The sequence below is a fragment of the Hippichthys cyanospilos genome, chromosome 4 (genome assembly GCF_059441005.1).
Source record: "Hippichthys cyanospilos isolate Australia breed blue-spotted pipefish chromosome 4, RoL_Hcya_1.0, whole genome shotgun sequence".
Lineage (NCBI taxonomy): Eukaryota > Metazoa > Chordata > Actinopteri > Syngnathiformes > Syngnathidae > Hippichthys > Hippichthys cyanospilos.
Window position 1 is genome coordinate 11693197 of NC_142372.1, and position 20832 is coordinate 11714028.

General features: G+C 38.0%; 2 protein-coding genes across 2 annotated transcripts; both read left to right on the forward strand.

The window, feature by feature from the left end:
* Positions 1 to 1420: 1420 nt before the first annotated feature.
* On the forward strand, positions 1421 to 5901 carry nrn1lb (neuritin 1-like b). Its single transcript, XM_088413453.1, has 3 exons — positions 1421 to 1687; positions 3582 to 3729; positions 4742 to 5901. Exons 1-3 carry the CDS (start codon positions 1630 to 1632, stop codon positions 5043 to 5045), a joined length of 510 nt encoding a protein of 169 aa, XP_088269579.1. The 5' UTR covers positions 1421 to 1629; the 3' UTR covers positions 5046 to 5901.
* Positions 5902 to 6196: 295 nt separating this feature from the next.
* Positions 6197 to 16137, forward strand: slc38a8b (solute carrier family 38 member 8b). The gene is made up of 10 exons (XM_088414143.1): positions 6197 to 9187; positions 10997 to 11195; positions 11978 to 12134; positions 12196 to 12300; positions 12984 to 13041; positions 13228 to 13342; positions 13424 to 13571; positions 13761 to 13963; positions 15341 to 15392; positions 15821 to 16137. The coding sequence occupies exons 1-10, from the start codon at positions 8999 to 9001 to the stop codon at positions 15921 to 15923; spliced, it is 1329 nt and encodes a 442-aa protein (XP_088270269.1). The 5' UTR covers positions 6197 to 8998; the 3' UTR covers positions 15924 to 16137.
* Positions 16138 to 20832: the final 4695 nt, after the last annotated feature.

The window sequence follows — 20832 nt, forward strand, 5'->3', positions numbered from 1 at the left end:
AAAACAAACAAACATGCACAAATCCTTTAAAATAATATTGCGTTAATTAAATGTTTCAGGCAATATAAGTTCATAAAACAAATTTTATGTTCAGAAAATTATTCAATTTCTTTATTTTTAAAACCAAGATTCTACCCCATATTGGAATGGTTCCACCCAACTTGTCACATGCCAGATCTTGTTACCTGTTAAGTTAATGTTTATTTTTGTCAACACATCTATCTACTTTGATCTCAAAAGAGAACACTTTAAGTTGAATATTTTTCTCTGGACAAATATTTATTCATAATTACAGTCTTTCTTTTTGAGAACAGGTCTGGCACTTTTAGTTGATTATTTTTTGTGGGCAAATATTCCTCAATAAATATTTCTTTATTTTTGTGAACAGAGCTCGTCTATAATACCAAAAGATGGCACTTTATTTTTTAAATATTTCTCTGCCGACAAATATTTATTTATATTTATTTCTTTTTGAGAACAGGTTTGACACTTTATGTTGATTACTCTATGTGGACAAAGATCAACATCAACACACCACCATGGAAAAAAAACCCTCACATTCAATTGATTATTGGCACTAAAAAATTTCTAGTTAAATATATTTTCATTGTCCAATACGGCATTGGTCTCCAGCATAAGTGTGAGCCGCTAATACGCGGCCCATAAAAATGCCGTCGGACATTTCAAACTCAGATAGAAATCGGTCCATCTATGCATTAAATGTTAATGACTACAAATGTCTAAACAATGTGGGCTTTCTATGCTATGAAAGCTGACATATTACAAGAAAAAAAGAGTGTTAAATTACTTTCCTATTTTAATTAATTACTGTCTACAATACCTCATACAACAATGAGCCTTCCGATGTCCACTCAAGTGTTTGGTATGTCATAGAATCAAAATAAAATTCACTTATGGTTTACCTGCTGTTTTTGGGGGAAAAGGCACTTTTCAGGACACAATTCAAAACGTAATATAAAAAAAAACATGTCATAAAAGGTTTTCATTTATTTATTCTGTCTTAGAAAGCAGACTGGAGGAGATCATGATGAGTCTTTGGACATCGATAAATTGAAGCAGAAACTTCCACATGAATAGGTTTCTCTCTCCAAGGGCTCTCTGTTGGCACATTGAAGTCTCAGGTGGTCTACATTCTCTCATCTGCATTGGGACACCATCTGTTCATTTGAAAAAAAAAATAAAAGCTTACTCATGTTTCCATTTTACTCATCCCATTTCACACTTTATGAAAGAAGGATTCTGTTGCAGGTCAGTGTTTGCTGGACACATCATTATAACATTTCACTAGATGTATTTTTGTGTGTGTGTGTGAATAAAGGTTCTAAATACTAAAAGACCGGAAATTAGAATGCTTTAATCCAGTGTGCCACGTTGGGATGTGTTGGTCCAACCCTCCCGTGTTGTGTACGTGCCCCCCCCCCCCCACACACACACACGCTAATCCATCAGCCTTGTGCCTCTGTGCGTTCTGTACTTTTGCAATCTCATGAATTCCCAACGGATGGTGGCAGAACGCTTGACATTTTGTGGATTTCCATCCATCAGGAACATCACATCAGAGCCTCTGTGTCAGAGGAGGGACTCAGCTTCGTGGGACTGCTGAGCCCAATGATGAAGCCCCGGGCAGGTGTCAAATATCTACTGCTGCCCATCGCCTTCTACGTCGGTAAGGATGTTTCTGTTTGCCCCATATTAGAGTTTGTGCACCGTGAAGTTTCCAGAAATTTGTTGCAATTTTTTCCTATTTGTTCATCTAGTTCAAAATGAAATGACTTGAGTCAAACAGATCTTTTAATTCTTTGAATAGATGAAGAATTTCATACTGTGAAGGTAAATGTCTTCGGAGAAAACTGTTTAGTGTTAGTGGTGGAACTGCATTGCATGAATGGGTCACAATATTGGACACATCGTTCAGTATTGATAGTTGCAAAATATTTACTGTGAACTATTAATTCTTCTACAGTCTGTATCATTTAACTAGTGCAAAGTCAGGGCCAGACCACTAACTAGGAATTGAGCCTAGGCCAGCTTCATGAAAGTGGGCTATGAGAACTACTATCACACGTTGGTAATAGACAGGATTTTGCCCACTTGTGGTTTTTTTTTTGGTGCAAGCTATCCTCTATTATTCACCGACAGTAGCTCATCCATACTTACCAGTGCTTTTGAACCCGAGTGTTCAAAACAGCTGATGTCAACAGCCGATGTCAAAAAGTCTTGGGATTGGACCCCAACGGACAAAAACAGAAAAAGAAAAACAGTGCTGCTTTGAGATATGCGTGACCAGGCTTTTCAGGATGCATTTTTTTGACTTACTAGAAAATACATGAGATAATATACAAATGCTGTTTGGAGGCAGTGACTCAACTTACATAACAAAAAGAAAAAGTTGGTTTGATAGAATAAGTGAGCACTACTTTATAACCAAAGGTTCTATCTCTTTATTGTCCCTACTACTTCCAGACTTAAAATCAAACAAAAAAACACACTGTCTTTTCAAATGAATGTAAAATAACTGAATACCCACTGCTAGCTTAATGCTAACTACAATAGGAAATGCCATAAATAGGCTAATGAATCGCGTTTGAGTGATGTGTAAGATCCATCAGGCAATGGATATTTGAACAGCATTACTCTATGTATTTATCAAGCACAATAATACATAGTGCCACCTTGAAATGTCATTAAAAATATCAATGCCATTTCTGAAGGGGGTGGTGAGTAGAATGGATTAATACATTTCTATTTTTTTGAATGAAGAGAGATCATTTGAGATATAGTACTACAGATGTTTTGAGTTATGGACGAAATTAAAATATCAAGCAACGCTCTTATGTTGAGTTGTGGTTGCAAGGATGCTAGAGTGCGCCCATAATACTGTCAAAGTTCCCTTGAGCAAGACACTGATCCTTCACGTGCCCCAAACTGAAGAAAAGCAGGATTAATGAATCCATCCTTTTCCATCGGACATGTTTACTTCCTTGCCAAGTAAAAACTAAACAAAGTGTAGGTTGAATTTCCCCTTGAAGCGTGACCATCATATTAATTCCAAAATAAAATAAAAATAAAGCTTTTCATTTGCCATTTAGTCATTTTTTGTGTGTCTTTAAACTGAGTCTGTCAGGTGCAGAGGAAATTGAGCAACCCGAAAATAACCACACTGACCCACATAGAAATGGATCATGTCCTGCTAGCCAGGCTTTGTCCTACTAGAAATCACCACTGAACAGGACCAAAACCCACTAGCCAGGAACCAAAGTTGTGTGTACATGAAAACAGGGGGTTATGTTTTATGTCTTATCATTGCAGTCAGGCAGTGGTTATGTAAGGCCACAATGACTTAGGCTTTCACAATGTGTAATCCTTCCAGATGAATACAACATATTTTTGCATCTCTTTGATCCTTACAAGCATATGGACATTGCATTTTACTAAACTACATGAAATCCTCCAAACACCCAATGTGAAGTGATATTGTTTTGACCCCAAGTGCACAAATATGCATGCCTTGAAGAATACACATTGTAATGTAATTGTATCACTGTTTCACTTTTCTTCAGGCTTGGTTCAAGTATGCAATGGAGCCGCTATTGCGGTCTCATGTGGCTCCATCTACAAGAGTTTTGCACAGTGTTTGTTGACGCTCGGGGACAGTTTGGGGGAAACACAAAAAGACCAGGACTTGCAAGATATTAACACAATCTGCAAGTGAGTATCAGCCTCTCCCCATGCAACTATACACCCCCTCTTCTTGATTCTTGACACTGATCTGTGGTGACAAATTGAATACTTGTGAAGCCGTCTGCAATTTGTATGCTGACACAATGTACCATGCAAGGGTTATGTCAGCTGGGATGGACTTCAGCTCACCTGGGATGCTAATAAGGACACGTTGGTCATAAGTTGGAAAGTTATGATGGAACATTTCCTGTGTTTATGGTTGTGTGTATTTCATGGATGAAAATTCCGCTTAATTTTTCAGCTTTTTTCACTCACAATGATGACAAACTGACAAAAACATCTTTATGATCACCTCCAAAAAATATGTGATTACATTTGCTGCTTGAGGAAAGCAAGAACTGTAACATTTACACAGATCCATGACAGTTTGTGTTTACAAAATTATTTATTTCAACATACGCAAACAAGTCTTAAGACTTTAGCCATGTTCATTTGCAGCTAATATTATCTTGAACTTGACTTTGCTGCTAGCATCAAGTTATTGGCTTTCCAGGGCAAGTAATATACACTGCATATTACAGGTAAAATTGGATGTGTTGTTTTTCTTACATTCTTGGCTTGAGTTAATTCAGTAACATTGACATCACCGTGAATTAATTCAGTAACATTGATATCACCATTGCACTGCTTTGTTTTTTTTGTGTTTTATCTCCTTTTATATGTGCTTTATAGATATCAGAAAATGACTTTATTCTTTCATTTCATATGTTTTGACCGAAGCAGAAATCATTGTCAAATTGTTCAGTTCAAATTGTTTTGAATCAAAAAGTCTTTTGAATCAAAAATTGAAACTTTTTTTTAAATGTTGTTTTGCAGTTTATAGGTTAGCCTAATAGTGGAAAAACCTTTTAAATTACTCATCTCGGACTGATTTTTTTCAATAGAGCAAAAACCTACTACTTTGTGGGTGTAGACATTTTAAATCAACTGCCTGCGTGAGACAATATTTGATGACGCCTTACTTCCTTATTCCTTAAAGATCCTGGAATGACTTCCATGTTTGTGCCAACACAGCCATGTCTGGCTGTCCCAGAGAAGCAGCGGTAGTGTGGGAGTCCCTAAGACAAGAATCCAGGAAGACCCAGTTCTCTGGAAACCTCTACAACATGTGCGCCAGCCTCACTACCCTCGCACCCAGCACTGTGCCTACACCCCTGACCCCTCCCACCTCGGATCAGACCAACCAGGAAACACTGAAGGGGAGAACGTACCGATGGGGCCCCTCTCTCACCACAGTATTCTTTCCATCATGTTGCACTTTATTAATGCTGCTAAGGATCTAGTTTCAATATTTTACAATGGATTCAAGTGGGTGAAGTTTTTGCCAAGAGACATTCGTGTCACCACTGGTTTTACCAGCACACTGTACTGTACGGTAAAGTATGCTGTAAATACTATCTATTCTGATCTGAGTACTGATAAAAATGCAATTGTGAGGTTGCTCAGGAAGATGTTGGTTACCAGGAGAATCATAATACCAACTTTATGCTTTTAAAATCACAGTGACAGTCAGCAAAGAGAAAGATGATCCACACACGAGCTCAGATCACAGGTCAGGAGCGCCTGCGATTAGGTCTCAATCCTAAAACCGGGATTTCATTGATGGCGTCAGGAGGACTCCTGGTTTCTTTTGTTTCAGCTTTAAAATGTATTTTAGCACAATCAGATTAAATGTTCTCAGAGAGAAGCCGACCTAATTGAAATGGTTTTGGTCAAGACAACTGGATTGCAAACAGCTGTCAGCTTTTGACAGATATGACTCTCTCCTGGGGGATATGGTAAAAATTGAAAACATCATCAGTACAAACACCATAAATTTTGTTATTATTTGAAATAACTAACAGACATGAAGAGAGATTTGTATTTATTGATCTGATTTTGAGCATGTATTCTCCTTGGTTGAGTGTTATAATTGTAATCCACAACAATACCAAGGTATTCTTCAATTATAAAAGTAATATCTATTATTTTTGTTTCACAGATATCAAATGTATAATCACAGTTAATTTATTTTTTTTTAATTGAGATTTTTTGTAAAATGTAGCATTTTCAGTTAGTGAGTACTGGGAGTATTTGCATGCATGTGCGTGTGTGATCTTAATACCCTTAAACGGTTTCATAACAATCGTGGCATGAGAATATTAATCTCGCCTGTCTTTATTCTTTCGCTGTGTTGCATCCACCGCGCACCTCCAAACCTTTGAAAGAAATTTTATGACAAAATGGAATTGAAGCCTGCTCATGTGACTTCCAAAAAAAGTCAGAGCTCAATGCACATCACTGAAGAATGAAGAATATTAAGGAGCAGCAGGTGCTGTGAGCCATTTTAGCCTATAATCATTATTCTACTTGTATATAAATAATAATAATAATAATCTATATATATATATATATATATATATATATATATATATATATATATATATATATATATATATATATATATATATATAGTAATTCACAATTTTTTTTATCAAGATAATTAAATGATGGCAGTGTGTGATTGCATATTAAAGGTCATTGTTTATTTTTTTTTTTTTTCAAGTCACTTGAAGACACTTTTAATGATGGTGTATTTTTAGTATCCCAGGTCCGAATTTAAAGAAAGAGTGTCTTCTGAATACATTTGTCAATATGCAGGCCATTTTTCTGGAACATTATGAGATGCAGTGATGAAACTGAAAGTTTCTGTGTAATTTATTTACAAAAAAAGACAGAATCCCATCCTTCAGTTTAGTATGCCTGATATCTTTCTAAATATCACTGTGTTGTAAAATAAAAATAGGACTTGCATTATTATGCCATGTAGATTCGACTGGAAACAGCATTATGTACAATAGCCTACAATGTTCAGGAAATATTTTTAATTATTGGTGTTTGGGTGAAATTAGGTAGCCGTTAAGGTGAGACTTTGAGAAGTACTATTTATTTTAACAATGGTAAGATATCCTGAACTTCTCAATGAATAATGCTATCCATTCATCCTCTGCCAATACCTGGTTAAGGTATTTTATATTCAGGGCATATTATAGTACTTTGTGTCCCTTGAATCTGGCCTTTATGCAAATTGTGTGAGAAAGCCTTCAATAAAAACCTAAAAAAAACCAAAAACAAAATAAAACACCCCAAAAGCCTTTACAATGCAATATTTTTCAGACTATGAAATGCATTGGATTGTAAGTCGCAGTCTCAAAGAATGAGTATCTTTTTAGGGAATTCCCATATACAGTATTAGACACACTGGCTTATAATATACAGTGGGGGAAAGAAAACCAAAAAACAAAACAGCAAACAAGTCAAACTTTATTTAACTTCAATTAGGCATCAACACATAAGGCACGCCATAGCATTTATGTTAAAGCATTAAAGTGTGCCTTATAATCTGAAAAAAACGGTACACAATGACAAAATCGTGTGGCAAATAGCACACAAGGTCTCTCTCTCTCTCTCTCTCTCTCTCTCTCTCTCTCTCTCTTTCGGGCAACAGATGGTGTGCAACGTCAAACATGTTCAGGATTATGAACCAGATTATGTTCTCTGTTCTATATGACCAGAGCATTAACAAATGCAAACATTCTATAGGCCTTCTTCAACACGCCTGGCATTGTTCCTGCGCGTAATAGGCACCGCGCCGCAAACTCCAAACGCGAAGAAGAATCAGCCCAACCAACGAAGAAGTGTGCATGTGCGCTGTTATCACGTAGCAGGAGAAAATAATGAGCTCGCTGAAAAGATCAAGTTGTCCTCAAATGGTACAATGTATGCAAAACAGTTATATAAATAGATAAGATTCAATAATTATTGGCAGAGTTATCAAAAGGAGACAAGACACGGAACACAGCCATTGTCCAAACATTTGACTTTCTGCAGAAAGGAGAGCAGTGCAGTCTCGCCCACTTTGAAGAAAAGCCTCTCTGTTTCTGCCTATTATTCATACTTACCTTTCCTTTGTTGACCTTCGGGACAACAAAGTGACTCAATCATGACATGACACAAAGTGATACAATCAATACCAACAAAACGACCCAATCATGCATGACATGGCACAACAATCAATGTCACCTTTCCTACGAGCATTGGTGAGAATACAATTGTTTAAATGACATTATGTTTGTATTTTTCCATCAGTTATCAATATTGCCTGATGTGAAACTTCAATTGTGATCACCCCCCAATAAGTACATAATAATTCAAAAGACGTTAATCTGTATATTTGGTTTATTTTACTCTTTCATTAGGTGTGTCCAGATCCCAATCAATAAATCGTAAATCAGCCTGATTACATAATTTCATATGGAGGGAATCCAGTTTAAGAAAATTTCAGTTTTGTTTTTAATTTTAAGGGCTTCAAAACTACACCAAAAAATGATATTGCATTATTTACGTGTACAATACCTAGAATCATTCCATCAAATCCATGCATTGCCCAGGTATTGAATCTGCACATATTTTTCACAATTGTGTTCACTTCTTATTCAAGTTAAATACATTTTAACCTCACAAGGGTCGCAGGCTTGCTGCTGCCTATCCCAGCTGACTTCAGGCAGCTAGTGGGGGACGCCCTTAACTGGTTGGCAGACAATTGCAGAGCACACAGAGACGACCAACCATTCACTCAGCCAATCACACCTTGGTATAATTGCGATTGTCCAATACACAGACCATGCATGTTTTTGGAGTGTGGGAGGTTTCAGTAACCTATTTGTAATATTGACTAACATGAAGTGCTTTCATTATGATAAACTTTTCTGTGATGCCACTTCCCAGTAGGCAAGCTATGTTGTTGTTCACTCTTAACACGAGGCACCAAAGTTATTCACAACACAATTTTCAGGTGGTGTGCTTTTCAGCAGAAACAACTACTGCTCACACAACACTTACTACTTGCTAAAGAGTCTATATAGACAGTCTGATGTTTGCAGTGCAGCAATTCTTTGTATCTCTAATGAGGTTCGTTGAAATTCAAGCTTCTGGCTGCAAGAGAGGCAGAAGCCAGGCAGACGCCTGAGTGTCGCATTTGTCACCTCAGAGTGAAATGTATAATAGTCAAAATGTCCAATTAGATCACGTGGCTGAAGAGGCTGCAGGACCATACAGTATGTGTGCATGCCTCCCCCATCTCTAGGATCAGTCGCAAAGCCGAGCAGAATGACCCAGAAGGCAACCGGGCCAGAGTTCAGAAATTAGCTGAGCCTCGAGGAAGTGTGAGTGAGTGTCACTGAGAATATAGAGCATCATGGAGGAACTAGCCCGGGAGAGCATCAGCCTGCTGGCTCGGTCCGCGTCCCATTCAGATCCCCCGCGCCTGGGATCCTTTGGCGCCGTTTTCATCATGCTGAAATCTGCGCTTGGAGCTGGACTACTTAACTTCCCCTGGGCCTTCCAGAAGGCCGGGGGAGTGACTACAGCTGTTAGCGTGGAGCTGGTAGGTCAACACTAAAGTAGCATGGAAGTTAGTCAATTCAAGTAGCAAGTAGCATTGAAGTCACCTAATTCTACCATATGAACATATTCGAAATGTAGAGGATTATTGGAGGCCGAATGATTAAAGTGTATAAATTATAATGCCCCACCTCAAACCTCCTGTAAAAATGGTTTCTAATTGCCTATGTGCCACAAGGTGGTGCTTTGATTAATTTGCTTGATGCCACTCACTATTGAGTGAAAATTAACACCAGATTGTAAAATATAAAACATAAAAACATAATTACGCATTGGTCGGAATCAGATTCTGACTTAGTGTAATCGCAAGTTGTTTCATAGTATGATGGTTTTGCTATAACAGCGCCAAAATGCATTATATTGAAATGTTTGGACCAGTTGCATCCTATAGCTGAGCGAGTAAGCTTCAGGTGATCAGAGTTTCAAAATTAAAAACCATGGCACTACAATTTCATCAAAAATCTAATTTACGATAAATTCTTACCAAGAACCCTTCACAACAAAATTAATCGCGGATCAATCTGGCGACCTTCGGTCGTGTTATTTCTTTAGCTAATGCTAAATGCTATTGCAGTTCATCACTACACTAACACTTAGCCTTTTGTTTTTATTTTTTTGGCTTGGTCCCAGTGTTGTGTCAATGTAGTGAAATTTCCATCCCCTACCCTTGCAACTTGTTTGGCATGTGGCTATTTTTTTTTCATCAAATAAATCGTAAATTGTTTCCACTCACAGACTAAGACAGTTGAGGTCACAGTGTTGTGTGAACGTAGTGAAATTTCCATCCCCTACCCTTGCAACTTGTTTGGCATGTGGCTATTTTTTTTTCATCAAATAAATCTTAAGTTGTTTCCACTCACAGACTAAAATAGTTGAAAGGTAGTTCTTCTTTGTGCATGGTCACTGAACACAGCTCCAGTATTTGCTTAGCTACACAGCGATGAGAATCAAATGCAAAATGTTTGCAAAAACATCATCATCAAAGAAAAAAAAAGCACTTGTCCCAACATACTTTGCTGTCCCACATTGAAAACTTGCCACCAAAAATGCTCAGATTGCATGTGGCCTGACTACATTAGCCATGGTTCTTTGGCACAGAAGCAGGAAGTAGTTCTAGTTCCAGTAGGCTGCAAAAGTGACTTTATTTGATGCTCATTAGCTGGGAAACTATTCCTAAGCATGCACATGCACTCCCAAGTGTATACGGTGCTCATGCGCGTTCCCCACATATCCCCCAAATATCCAGGTCACGCATTTTAAGCTCTCTATTCAAGTAACAACAATAATATACAATTTTTTCGAAAACAAGTCTGAAAATTCTGATTCCAGGATGGATTTTCCATCCAATTCTCATTAAAACTGCAATTGATTTATGGACAGCCATAATTTTATTTGTCCACCTCTCTGACTTTAATAATAGACGCAGCGTTGGGCTGATCCCTTAAGCAGCAAACACCAATGGTAAAAAAACTAAATATGTTAATATATGCATATAAATTTGCAGGTAGAGAATTGTGAATATATAGGGATAACACGTTACACAATAAAGTCTTCGACTCCCTGGTGTGAAAGAGACACATGCTTTTCTCGGGTGAGTTCTAATAAAGCCACTGCTGGCTGTCACTGTGTGAGGTTTTCAGGTAGACTAAGGGCGGCCAATAGGTCAAGGGTCAAGTAAGGGTTTCTCGATTTAGAATGGAATCTTAACAAATACACGCTATAGTGACCACAGATTGAAAAGTATATTTGAAGACAAGTCTTTTGACAACTGAAGTCTTGGCTTCTCGCGCAGGTGTCTTTGGTGTTCCTCATCAGTGGACTGGTCATTCTTGGCTATGCCTCATCTGTCAGCAGACAAAAGACATACCAGGACGTGGTGCGAGAAGTGTGCGGACGAGCCATCGGCCAACTGTGTGAGGTCTGCTTCTGCTTTAACCTCTTCATGATATGTGTCGCCTTTCTGGTGGTGGTGCAGGACCAACTGGAGAAATGTGAGTCCACCCCCATTAAACATCTACACGAGAACGTTTTTGGGGCTTTTGGTGTCACTGTCGCTGGAGTTTTCAATTCATTTGACGTTGGGTAAATGGATGAACAAATGGAATTAGTCACGATGTGATATTCATAATCACCAATGAATATTTGAACTGAAATCTTGGAACAACATTTAGACTTACAATTAAAAAAAAAAATTCTTAGGTATAAAAATGTTTCATCCTCTGCTAAAAATGAATAGAAATGCATTGCGGCTGAGTGATCCTAGTAGTGATAGTTTCAACGAACTGCTGTTTTTGCATTACACTGCCTCCTGGTGGCCAGGACGCACATATCAGAAAGAAGCAAGCCGTTTTCTCACTATAGAAATTATTGTTTTCATGATAATATGATTTTCCCTATCATCCATACTTTAATTTTCATTGTAGTTAATATTGTGATAAACATGCTTGGTAAGCATAGCTGCAACCTGGTTTTCATTTTCCTTTTGCGAGCTTGTCCATCTGACATCATTCTAATCCCTTAAATGTTTTTGCGCTCCAAATTTAAACAAGGGCATTTGATTGGATTTTCAAACACACACTCAACATCCATTTTGATCCGAAACATTGCAGGCATTGCAGATGAGCTCAAGCACTTATCGTGATAACATGCTTTTAATAAACATATAGTTATTTCAAAATTGCTTATATGGTACATGATTTTAGCAACTATTCAGAGTGTAAATTTAGTGTGATGATTACAGTTGTTATTCTTATTCTATTTTTGTGTTCACCAGTGTGTATTTCTTTGTATGAGACGATAACGGGATCTGGTGAAGGGGACATGCCGTATTACTGGTACACTGACCAGCGCTTTGCCCTCTTCGTCATGTGTCTCGTCATCATCCTGCCGCTGTCCATCCCGAAAGAAATCGGCATTCAGAAATACACAAGGTTTGCAAACATCAGAATGAAATCCTGTTGTCGTCATTGATTGTATTTCTCTTCACCGCAGTGTGCTGGGGACACTGGCTGCAACCTATCTGTGTGTAGCGGTGATTGTCAAATACTACTTGATGGACAACCACTCGGCTGTTCTAACGCCACAGTACACACAGGGGTCAGTCATGATGTTTTGTCTCTATGTACAAAAATATGCAATGATGGTATAATTCCAAAAAATGGAAACCAAGTTTAACTTCTTAAATCAAACAGTTCTCACATCAAACCGATTTTGACACTTTTTTTTTTTGCTTTACTTCAATGAGTATTGTGCAGCTCTTTCCGGTGTGCAAAGAACATTATAGAACATGATTGTTTCTTCACTTTCTATTATGTATTTCAAACATTGTTTTGTACTTCCTATACAGTATTAATAAGACGTAGCCTTAGTCAAAGATTTTGAGAAAAAAAAGGATATAACTTCCAAACTTCATGAATTTGATAACATGGAAACATAAAATCCTTTCATGTACAAACAAAGGAAACATGACACACATGAGAGATGCCTTGCTGAATAATTAAAAAAAATAAAGGGAAAGCATTTTTTAGGTATCGGTCGAAATGTTCTTAAATAAGAGCATTGGTGCCTATAAATATAGAAAATGTGTGTGTACATGTGTGTATATTGTTGAAAACGTATTTCCAAATTTCTGTTTTTACTATTTAGAAATATGGACTCACAAGCAGGCATAACAGTAAAGTGAAGAAGTTAAAGTCTGCATATATAAAAATACAAAGAAGCAACAGACAACCAATCACTAGATTGCAGGTGTTCATCTAATTTTGGCTGTGTTTTTACAGCGTGGGCTCTTGGGCATCCATGTTCAGCGTTGTGCCAACTATCTGCTTTGGTTTCCAGGTAGAATCCTCTGAAATTTTGAATTATTCACACTAAACACACTGAGGGCACTACAACAGAGATTTTGTCATCAGGTCATGGTTTAAATCCAAATACTGTAATTATAATATTAGTTTCCCATGATTTCATAAATGGACAAAAAGTCCAACGAAAGTCTGTACTTTTGAATACTGCTTATGCGTGCAGTGTCATGAGGCCTGTATAGCAATCTACAGCAGCATGGAGAACCAGATGTTGACACACTGGATCATCATCTCTGTCATCTCCATGCTCTTCTGTCTCCTTATCTATACTCTCACTGGTGAGTTGAGCCCCGAGAATCTCCACGCTCTTTCCACTATGAGATGAAAGATGCTCACTGTGTCCTCTTTTCTATCACCAGGTGTGTATGGATTCAAGACATTTGGTCAAGCAGTTGCTTCTGATATCTTGATGTCATATCCGGGAAATGATGTTGTCATGATCATTTCCAGACTGCTTTTTGGAATATCAATCATTACTATTTATCCAATTATTCTTCTTCTCGGGAGGTACAGTATGTAATACTAAGCGGTGCACACAGCCAAGTTTTTGGGTTAGCTTAGTGTATCATTACATACTGCTAAAAAAACTTTAGTGATATTGGACTTTTGTGTGACGTTTGGCACGTACCCATCCATAGCTTTTTCAGTGTGAGTTGTGTGTTTGATACGCTGCAAAACAGAGTGTGTGTCTCACAGATCCGTTCTCCTGAACCTTATTGTGCGACTTGAAAGGCGTCGTCGGGGAATCGTCACAAGTTCCTTTGAGAGTCGCTGCAGGGTGCTTCTCACCGTGATTTGGATTAGCATAACGCTTCTCATCGCCATGTTTGTTCCAGACATGGGCAAGGTCATCAGTGTCATTGGAGGAATCAGTGCCTTCTTCATCTTTATCTTTCCTGGTACATGTTTTGGAAAATATTATACTAGGTACACCTGTACTGGCCAATACATGATGTTCTCAAAAAAAGTTCTTTTTACAACAAGTCTATTTTAAACTCCTGTTATAAATGAAAGAAAAATAGGTAATATTATTAGATTCATTAAGGTCAATGGGTGACATTACTACATCTTCACATCACAGGTGTCGAACTCCAGTCCTCAAGGGCCTGTATCCTACATGTTTTCAAACCTTTTTCCTCAAAAACACCTGATTCAAATGATTGGGATCATTTTGAAGCTCCCGCAGAGCTTGGGGAAAGAAAACCAGAAAACATGTAGGATGCCGGCCCTCGAGGACGGGAGTTCGACACCTGTGCTCCACATCATACACTCTGAAATCATTTTGATTAAAAAGAACCCAATGGAGCATCAAGGACCAAAAAGCACCAACAGAATATTAGAATCAATTCAAACTTTCTGGCTTGTTTTATACAAATAAAAATGACAACAACCCTTTTTGAGTTTGTCTTGTACAAAATGACCTTTTTGGGTGTTGTTTTGTGCAAAACAGCTTGAACAGCTGGGTCAAATGGACATACATTTGGTTTGGGTCTTTTTTGGCCCACAAATGTGTGTGTGTGTGTGTGTGTGTGTGTGTGTGTATGTGTGTGTGTGTGTGTGTGTTTTTTAAACCCAACTGTATATATACCTGTTACAGAGATACAGGGGGACTGAAATCCCCCCCCCCCCCCCCCCCCCCCCGCTAAAAGTGAAATCCGTGAAGTAGGACCCCCGACTCGCCCTCCACCCCCCAGGAATTTTTCATGCATGTGTATGTGTGTACCAGGATATTTAAACTGTGAAAGATGGGACAAATATTACTGCGGAACACATATTTATTTAAATCTTTAATTATTCAACTTTATACAGTAACTGTACTGTTGTCCCTTCCCATTTTCTTCCCATTGGTCATAGTTGGGGAACACCGATGGCCGGAGTTGCCCTCGAAGTCGACCTAGAGCAGAGCTCGTAGCTGACCAGACATGAAAACAATGAAACATAGTTTACACTCAGAATTCCAACTTATTACAAGTTGTAACATCTTTCCAACGCTCTGTTTTGTTCTTACCGTACTCCTTGCCCCACCATTGTCACTCGCGTGTGACACTCGGACACTGCTTCCTTGAAGTATAGCAACAGCAAGTTACTCAATGGTGTCATATTTGCCAAGTCAGGAAGCTGAATTTCTTTCCCTCCTTCCTCTAGATAGCTTAAAAGTGTGGCAAGGAGTGGCCGTGCCTAGCGCTCGCCACCATGCAGCTCAGGACCTGATATTGTAGAAAACTGTGGCTGCTTTGCTGAAGTAATTGCAAAGTTTTTTCTGTCTTGTCATTCAGGTCTTTGCTTGGTGTTCACTATGCAAAATGAACCCGTGAGTCCAAGGGCCAGGTGAGTGTGTTCTTGCAAAAATATACGGTTAATGCTTTCTACACTGAACAAATTGGAAATTAAATGTTATTGTTACATTTTTTTAAATATCTTAACCTAGACATCAAAGATATCTTTCAGTGCACCCAAATGATCAGTAACCCCCCCCAAACTGAAAATATTCGAGTAATATTACTTCAATACAAATGTATTTATATTATATCACCGGCTACCCTTTTTGGCCAGGACACTAGAAACTATCAGCTATCATTTTATGGTAAACCCAATACTGCAGGTGGATAGATTATCCCTGTAAAGTGAGACGTGCTCACTAACATAAATTTGTCATATTTGTGTGCAATGCTTGAGTGAAATAAGCATTTTTTTGTTCAGTATACAGTATGTTGGGACACTATATCTTTAATAACACATTTCTCACTTTTTTTCAGGGTCATTTTCACAGTTTGGGGAATCATAACTATTGTAGTAGGAGCATTCATATTCGGACAGAGCACGACTATTGCCATCATGGAGTTTCTCTCCCAACTCTGAATGTCTTTACTCTCCTTCTCATCATGATGCTCCACTATGACTCCTTGGCAATTTGCACAAGCCGTTTTACTTCATTCTTTTTTAACTAGTGTGAATTCCACGTATGTATTGCGTGAATTTCATGTTTTATTGCGTGTGTGTTTGTTTTTCGAGTGTGTTATTGTTTTGTAATGAATGATTTAGTCAAACAATATAAAATAAATCATTTGTTGTATTGCTTGTGTTTACATATAGCCTGTAAATGTGAAGTGATTTCATCAAAATTACAGCGTCTCATGTAATCACATATCAAACCACGAGGTACACTCAACCGATAGAGGGCAGTATTTCATCTTTTATGATTTTGAGAAATTTTTTTTATTTATTTTTGACCTGGAAAACGTCTCAGTGTTCAGTAGGGCATCTTTCATATGATGTGCAATTCAAATATAGTACACAAGGCACATAGGCTAATTTTGACATCTCAAAGTCTTCTTGAAATTAGAATAGGCTTCATACCATAATCGTTTTCTTCCCAATACTAATAGTTGAGGTAAGCTGAATATACTACTATATATTACTTGCATCAAACGAGTTATGATTATTTTTTATTATTATATTTATTCTATTTACAAGATTGAGACATTTTTTTGAGTTGAAAATATGGAAAATGGAGTGCATTTATACTGAGCACATAAACTGTGGCTAATTCTGGCAATGCAATTAAACTATAAACCACCAGGAAACAACAACTAATATCTGTAATGTGTTTGTCTCACCCAACCAGAGCAGTTTTCAGCCCTCAGAGACTGTGATGCTGCTTGGGCTGAGCCCATAGGAGATTATACTATACAGTATTTCAACCTGCTGGCCAATTGACTTAATCCATTAAATGTGGGGGGAAGGGAGGGGAGCCTTGAAATTTCTGCCATGTCCCTTAGCTGCTTTTCTGTAAACTAAATGAGAGAAAGTCCAAAGTAAAAAGTCTCAGGAAACGTCAGCGGTGTGCAGTATTTTGCAAGTTAAACCCTGATGCGTATTAGCTAAGGCAATTTTTTACGTTTAAAAAAAGCTACTCATCACACGGCGGCTTACTTACTGTATGTCTATGGAGTAATATCATTGTCAAAAAAGACGTATGCCTGTTTCACAATTTGTTTGACTCTAAATTGAGTTGAGGTTGAATTGTTGTTGTATGAGTACGACTCTAAATTGTGTTGAGTTTACGAATGGAAAAATTGTGAATGCAAGGTATTTTAAATGCAACTCTCATTTGCACGACTATGGCCATGCGAGGTACGACTTCACGTCTTTGCATACAATGCTCTTTTGGATTCGTGGCTCTGATCCTTTGCATTGGTGGACCTGAATATGCAAATTAAGATGAGGTCACGCCAAGCTACCAGGCCAAGTCAGTCGATCTGTGAGTTATTTGCGGCCATTTGTGGCCATTTAGGGCCACAGTTTTATTAGAAAATGGCGTCATTTTGGGAAGCTTCTGAACCAGCTAGTGACCTCTGCTGGCATAAACAAGCATAAAGATTTTTATTTTTAATATTTTTTAATATTTTTATTTATTGTTTACTTATTTATTGTTGTGGTTATGTGGCAGTTAATCTCTTAAAAACGTGGCGGACCACTTTATAATTCATATTAATGATTTTCAAACAATATATGGATTTGAAGTCACAGGTCATTAGTTTGCAAGCTACGGTCATACGCCTGTCAGTCTAATTTCATAAAATAATTTATGACTAAATTGGACATTCATGTTGCAAACTATCAGCTGTTGATGTATGGTGTAAGATCGCTGTCAAAAAGACGTATGCGTGCGTGACTAATGGTGGCGCGGATGACTCGCAGATCGACTGACTTTGCCTGGTAGCAAAGGCGTGATGTCATCTTAATTTGCATATCCAGGTCCACGAATGCATAGGATCAGAGCCGCGAATCCAAAGGGGGGATGTGTGCAGGGACATTAAGTCGTGTCGCGTGGTCATAGTCATGCAAACAAGAAATTCATTCAAAATATCATGTGCTTGCAAGTTTTCAATTTCTAAAGCCAACCAAAAACAATTCAAACGCAACACAGTTTAGAGTTGTCCTCATACTAATTGTTAAACGCACATACGTCTTTTTGTCAGCGATCTTACTCCATATATGTCGTCTTGAGCCAAAGACATACTAGATAAATTAACAACAACGTCATTAAGATTCAGCATCTTGGGTCTAAATCAAACATCTGTTGAGATACTTTAAAGTGGACAAACAGACAAGCCATTAGCATCACACAGCAACCGTTAAAAACCATTCTTCATTCCTATATTAGATTATGTTTTCATTTTCCTTTGCAACATTCATTACTCGCCGTCCCTTCTAGCTACTGTGTTATCGAGAAATTACTCGTAACGTCCGCCTCTTGCGGTGCTAATTTGTGGCGCCGCGCCTCTTAAATGTTTAATTGTTCCTGATAAGAATGTCAGGAAAAAGGGACCGTAAAGTAATGGATGTGGCTCCAGTTCCTTTAGGTGTGTGTGTAATGTATGAAGGTAAAAAAGTGTTGTTTTTTTTCTCTTAAAACGAATCCTTTTTAGTCATACTGGGTTCGTGACATGTATGTTGGATCTATGGCATTGTTGAGCACATGTATCCACATGACCTTATTTGCTATGCATCAAGGTTATGAGCGGCAGACTGAGATCATCAAGGATGATAGAGATAGCGTGTGTCCATCACTGTGAGGCTGGCCTTTATTAGAATGTTGACAGCAGGTCTCTGACCTGCAGGCATAAGCCTTGCATAGTAATAGCTTGAGTGGCAATGGCCTCATATAAAGAACAGATTTCTGTATGCACGAAGAATGAATAGCGCTCGTTTTCATCATAATGTTGATTACATTGTCCCTACCTTGAGGGTTTGACTGTTTCTGGCCAATTTCTCTTTTCATCTTTATGGTACCAGGCAGTATGATGACATTGAACTCATCACGGATCAAGAAAAAAAAGACGCTTCAGTCTGTATTGGACAGGATGGACAATGTTCCACTTAAATGTCATCTTATGATCATTTGGTCATGACAAATGAAAAGAGCAACATTCCTCCTTATGGTTAAAAATAAATGACTGAAGCTTCCTTTTTGTTTTTGTATATCAATACTTTTATCTGCCACAAATTGTATCCAAAAAAATACATGGTAGCGGGGTTTTCGCAGACATTTTTTGTTGAGAAAGAAATGAATTAGATCAGTTCTTTACAGATCTGATTTTTTTAATCTCTTGAAAGCACTAAAATATAATCAGATAAACTAAAAAAACAATCAAACCCAAATAGCCAGTTGATAAATACCTCTAGCAATGCCATAAATGAATATTTGCTGGAGATAGTGTGGCATTGCTGCAGTGACATTAACCTTCATTGATTTTTCATACAATGTTAGTGTAGCGTGTCTAAAGTCTCAACTCTAAAACTCAGGAACTCATTTTACCTCGGAGCGAATGTGTCATCTGGTGTAGTCCTGCCCGAGGCTCAAATCCCAGGGGTTGGCACTGAATGTACCAAGCAGCAGGCTAAAAGAGTCTGTCTTGCTAGCCCAACCAGCTCATGCAGTTCTTGAGGCTTTCGAGGAGTGAAGTTTGACTTGTCTGAATCATCTGCTTCACTGCACAGACTTTGTTTATTGGGCTCAGTTCACAAATGACTACTGTGTAACAGCGACTAGTTAGTTTGCACTCAACCCTACTGTAGCAGGTGTGGGAACTCATCTGGTGGGAAAAGTTCTTTCGAACGCTCATCACTGTCACATTACTAATACTCTCCATGTGTGGCGCCAACAGTTTTACAGTTTCCAGATTACCAGCATTATTTCTTCAAGCGTTTAACACACACTGGTAAATCTCACATACATTTTAGTACACAGGTTAAATTTGACATGGGACTACTTAGTACAACCTGTTCAAAGGTTTCTCATTTAAAAAAAAATGTTATGCTGTGATGTAATGCTATGTTGTAATAATTTACATGGAATATATACATGCAGCCTGTCCTCACATTGGCAGAACATGTTTAATCTCTTTTCATAGACACGCATGACCTTTAAAACCTCAATCTCCTTATAATAATACAAGCCCATATACACAGACACATGTATAAGTTTATCAAACGCATCAATACAATCTGATTTTTTTCTCCTGTTTAACAGTACGCATTATACATGAGAACGTGTCAATATTGAATCTTTTTAGAATTAATTATCTATTGATTATTCTTTGAATAATCAAGAAATCAGAGGGGTTTACCTAATTTTGAAAATGTAAAATATGACTGGTTAAAAACAAAGGCCACTGCCAATAGTGGGTTCAGGATGTGACATTGATGATAATTTAAAGTAAAAAGCAGTAATATTTCAGGATGAAGAACTTGAATTGATCGTGATTTATTTTAATGTGGTTTTAAGAGTGCGTAACCAGGTTGAGACAATTAAACCTGTTTGAATAGAAGAAAACTTAATTAATCATTCTTTATGAGACATTTGGGTGGTCCTGGAAATCTCAGGCCCCTAAGGCAATTGCCTGATTGCCTAATGGTAGGTCCGCCCCTGATTTGTACAGTACCTGTACCCCGAAAAGGACAACTAAGAAGAGTCCATAATGCACACATTAATATTACAAGAGGTTGCAGTGGTTTAGCCGCAAATAGAAAGACAAAATGTTTACCGCTACCATTTTGGAAATCCTAATTGCACCTGTATATCCCAGAGGTCCATTATTTATGAATAAGGCTCCCTCAGTGGGTGTCCTGCTTTTGCTTTAAGCCTGCGAGTCCCCCATCTCTTACCAAAACGTAATTTACTCACATGGAGCATGCTGTATGTTTATGTAGTATATGTGAAACAGCCCCGAAGCAGTGGAAATAAACATCCATAATGTTCATT

Coding starts and splice junctions, on each gene's coding strand:
- nrn1lb (XM_088413453.1), top strand. CDS start 1,630: ATGATGAAGCCCCGGGCAGGTGTCAAATATCTACTGCTGCCCATCGCC. Junction 1,688..3,581: donor GCCCATCGCCTTCTACGTCG/GTAAGGATGTTT, acceptor ACTTTTCTTCAG/GCTTGGTTCAAGTATGCAAT. Junction 3,730..4,741: donor GATATTAACACAATCTGCAA/GTGAGTATCAGC, acceptor TATTCCTTAAAG/ATCCTGGAATGACTTCCATG.
- slc38a8b (XM_088414143.1), top strand. CDS start 8,999: ATGGAGGAACTAGCCCGGGAGAGCATCAGCCTGCTGGCTCGGTCCGCG. Junction 12,135..12,195: donor GGCATTCAGAAATACACAAG/GTTTGCAAACAT, acceptor TCTTCACCGCAG/TGTGCTGGGGACACTGGCTG. Junction 13,042..13,227: donor CTATCTGCTTTGGTTTCCAG/GTAGAATCCTCT, acceptor TTATGCGTGCAG/TGTCATGAGGCCTGTATAGC.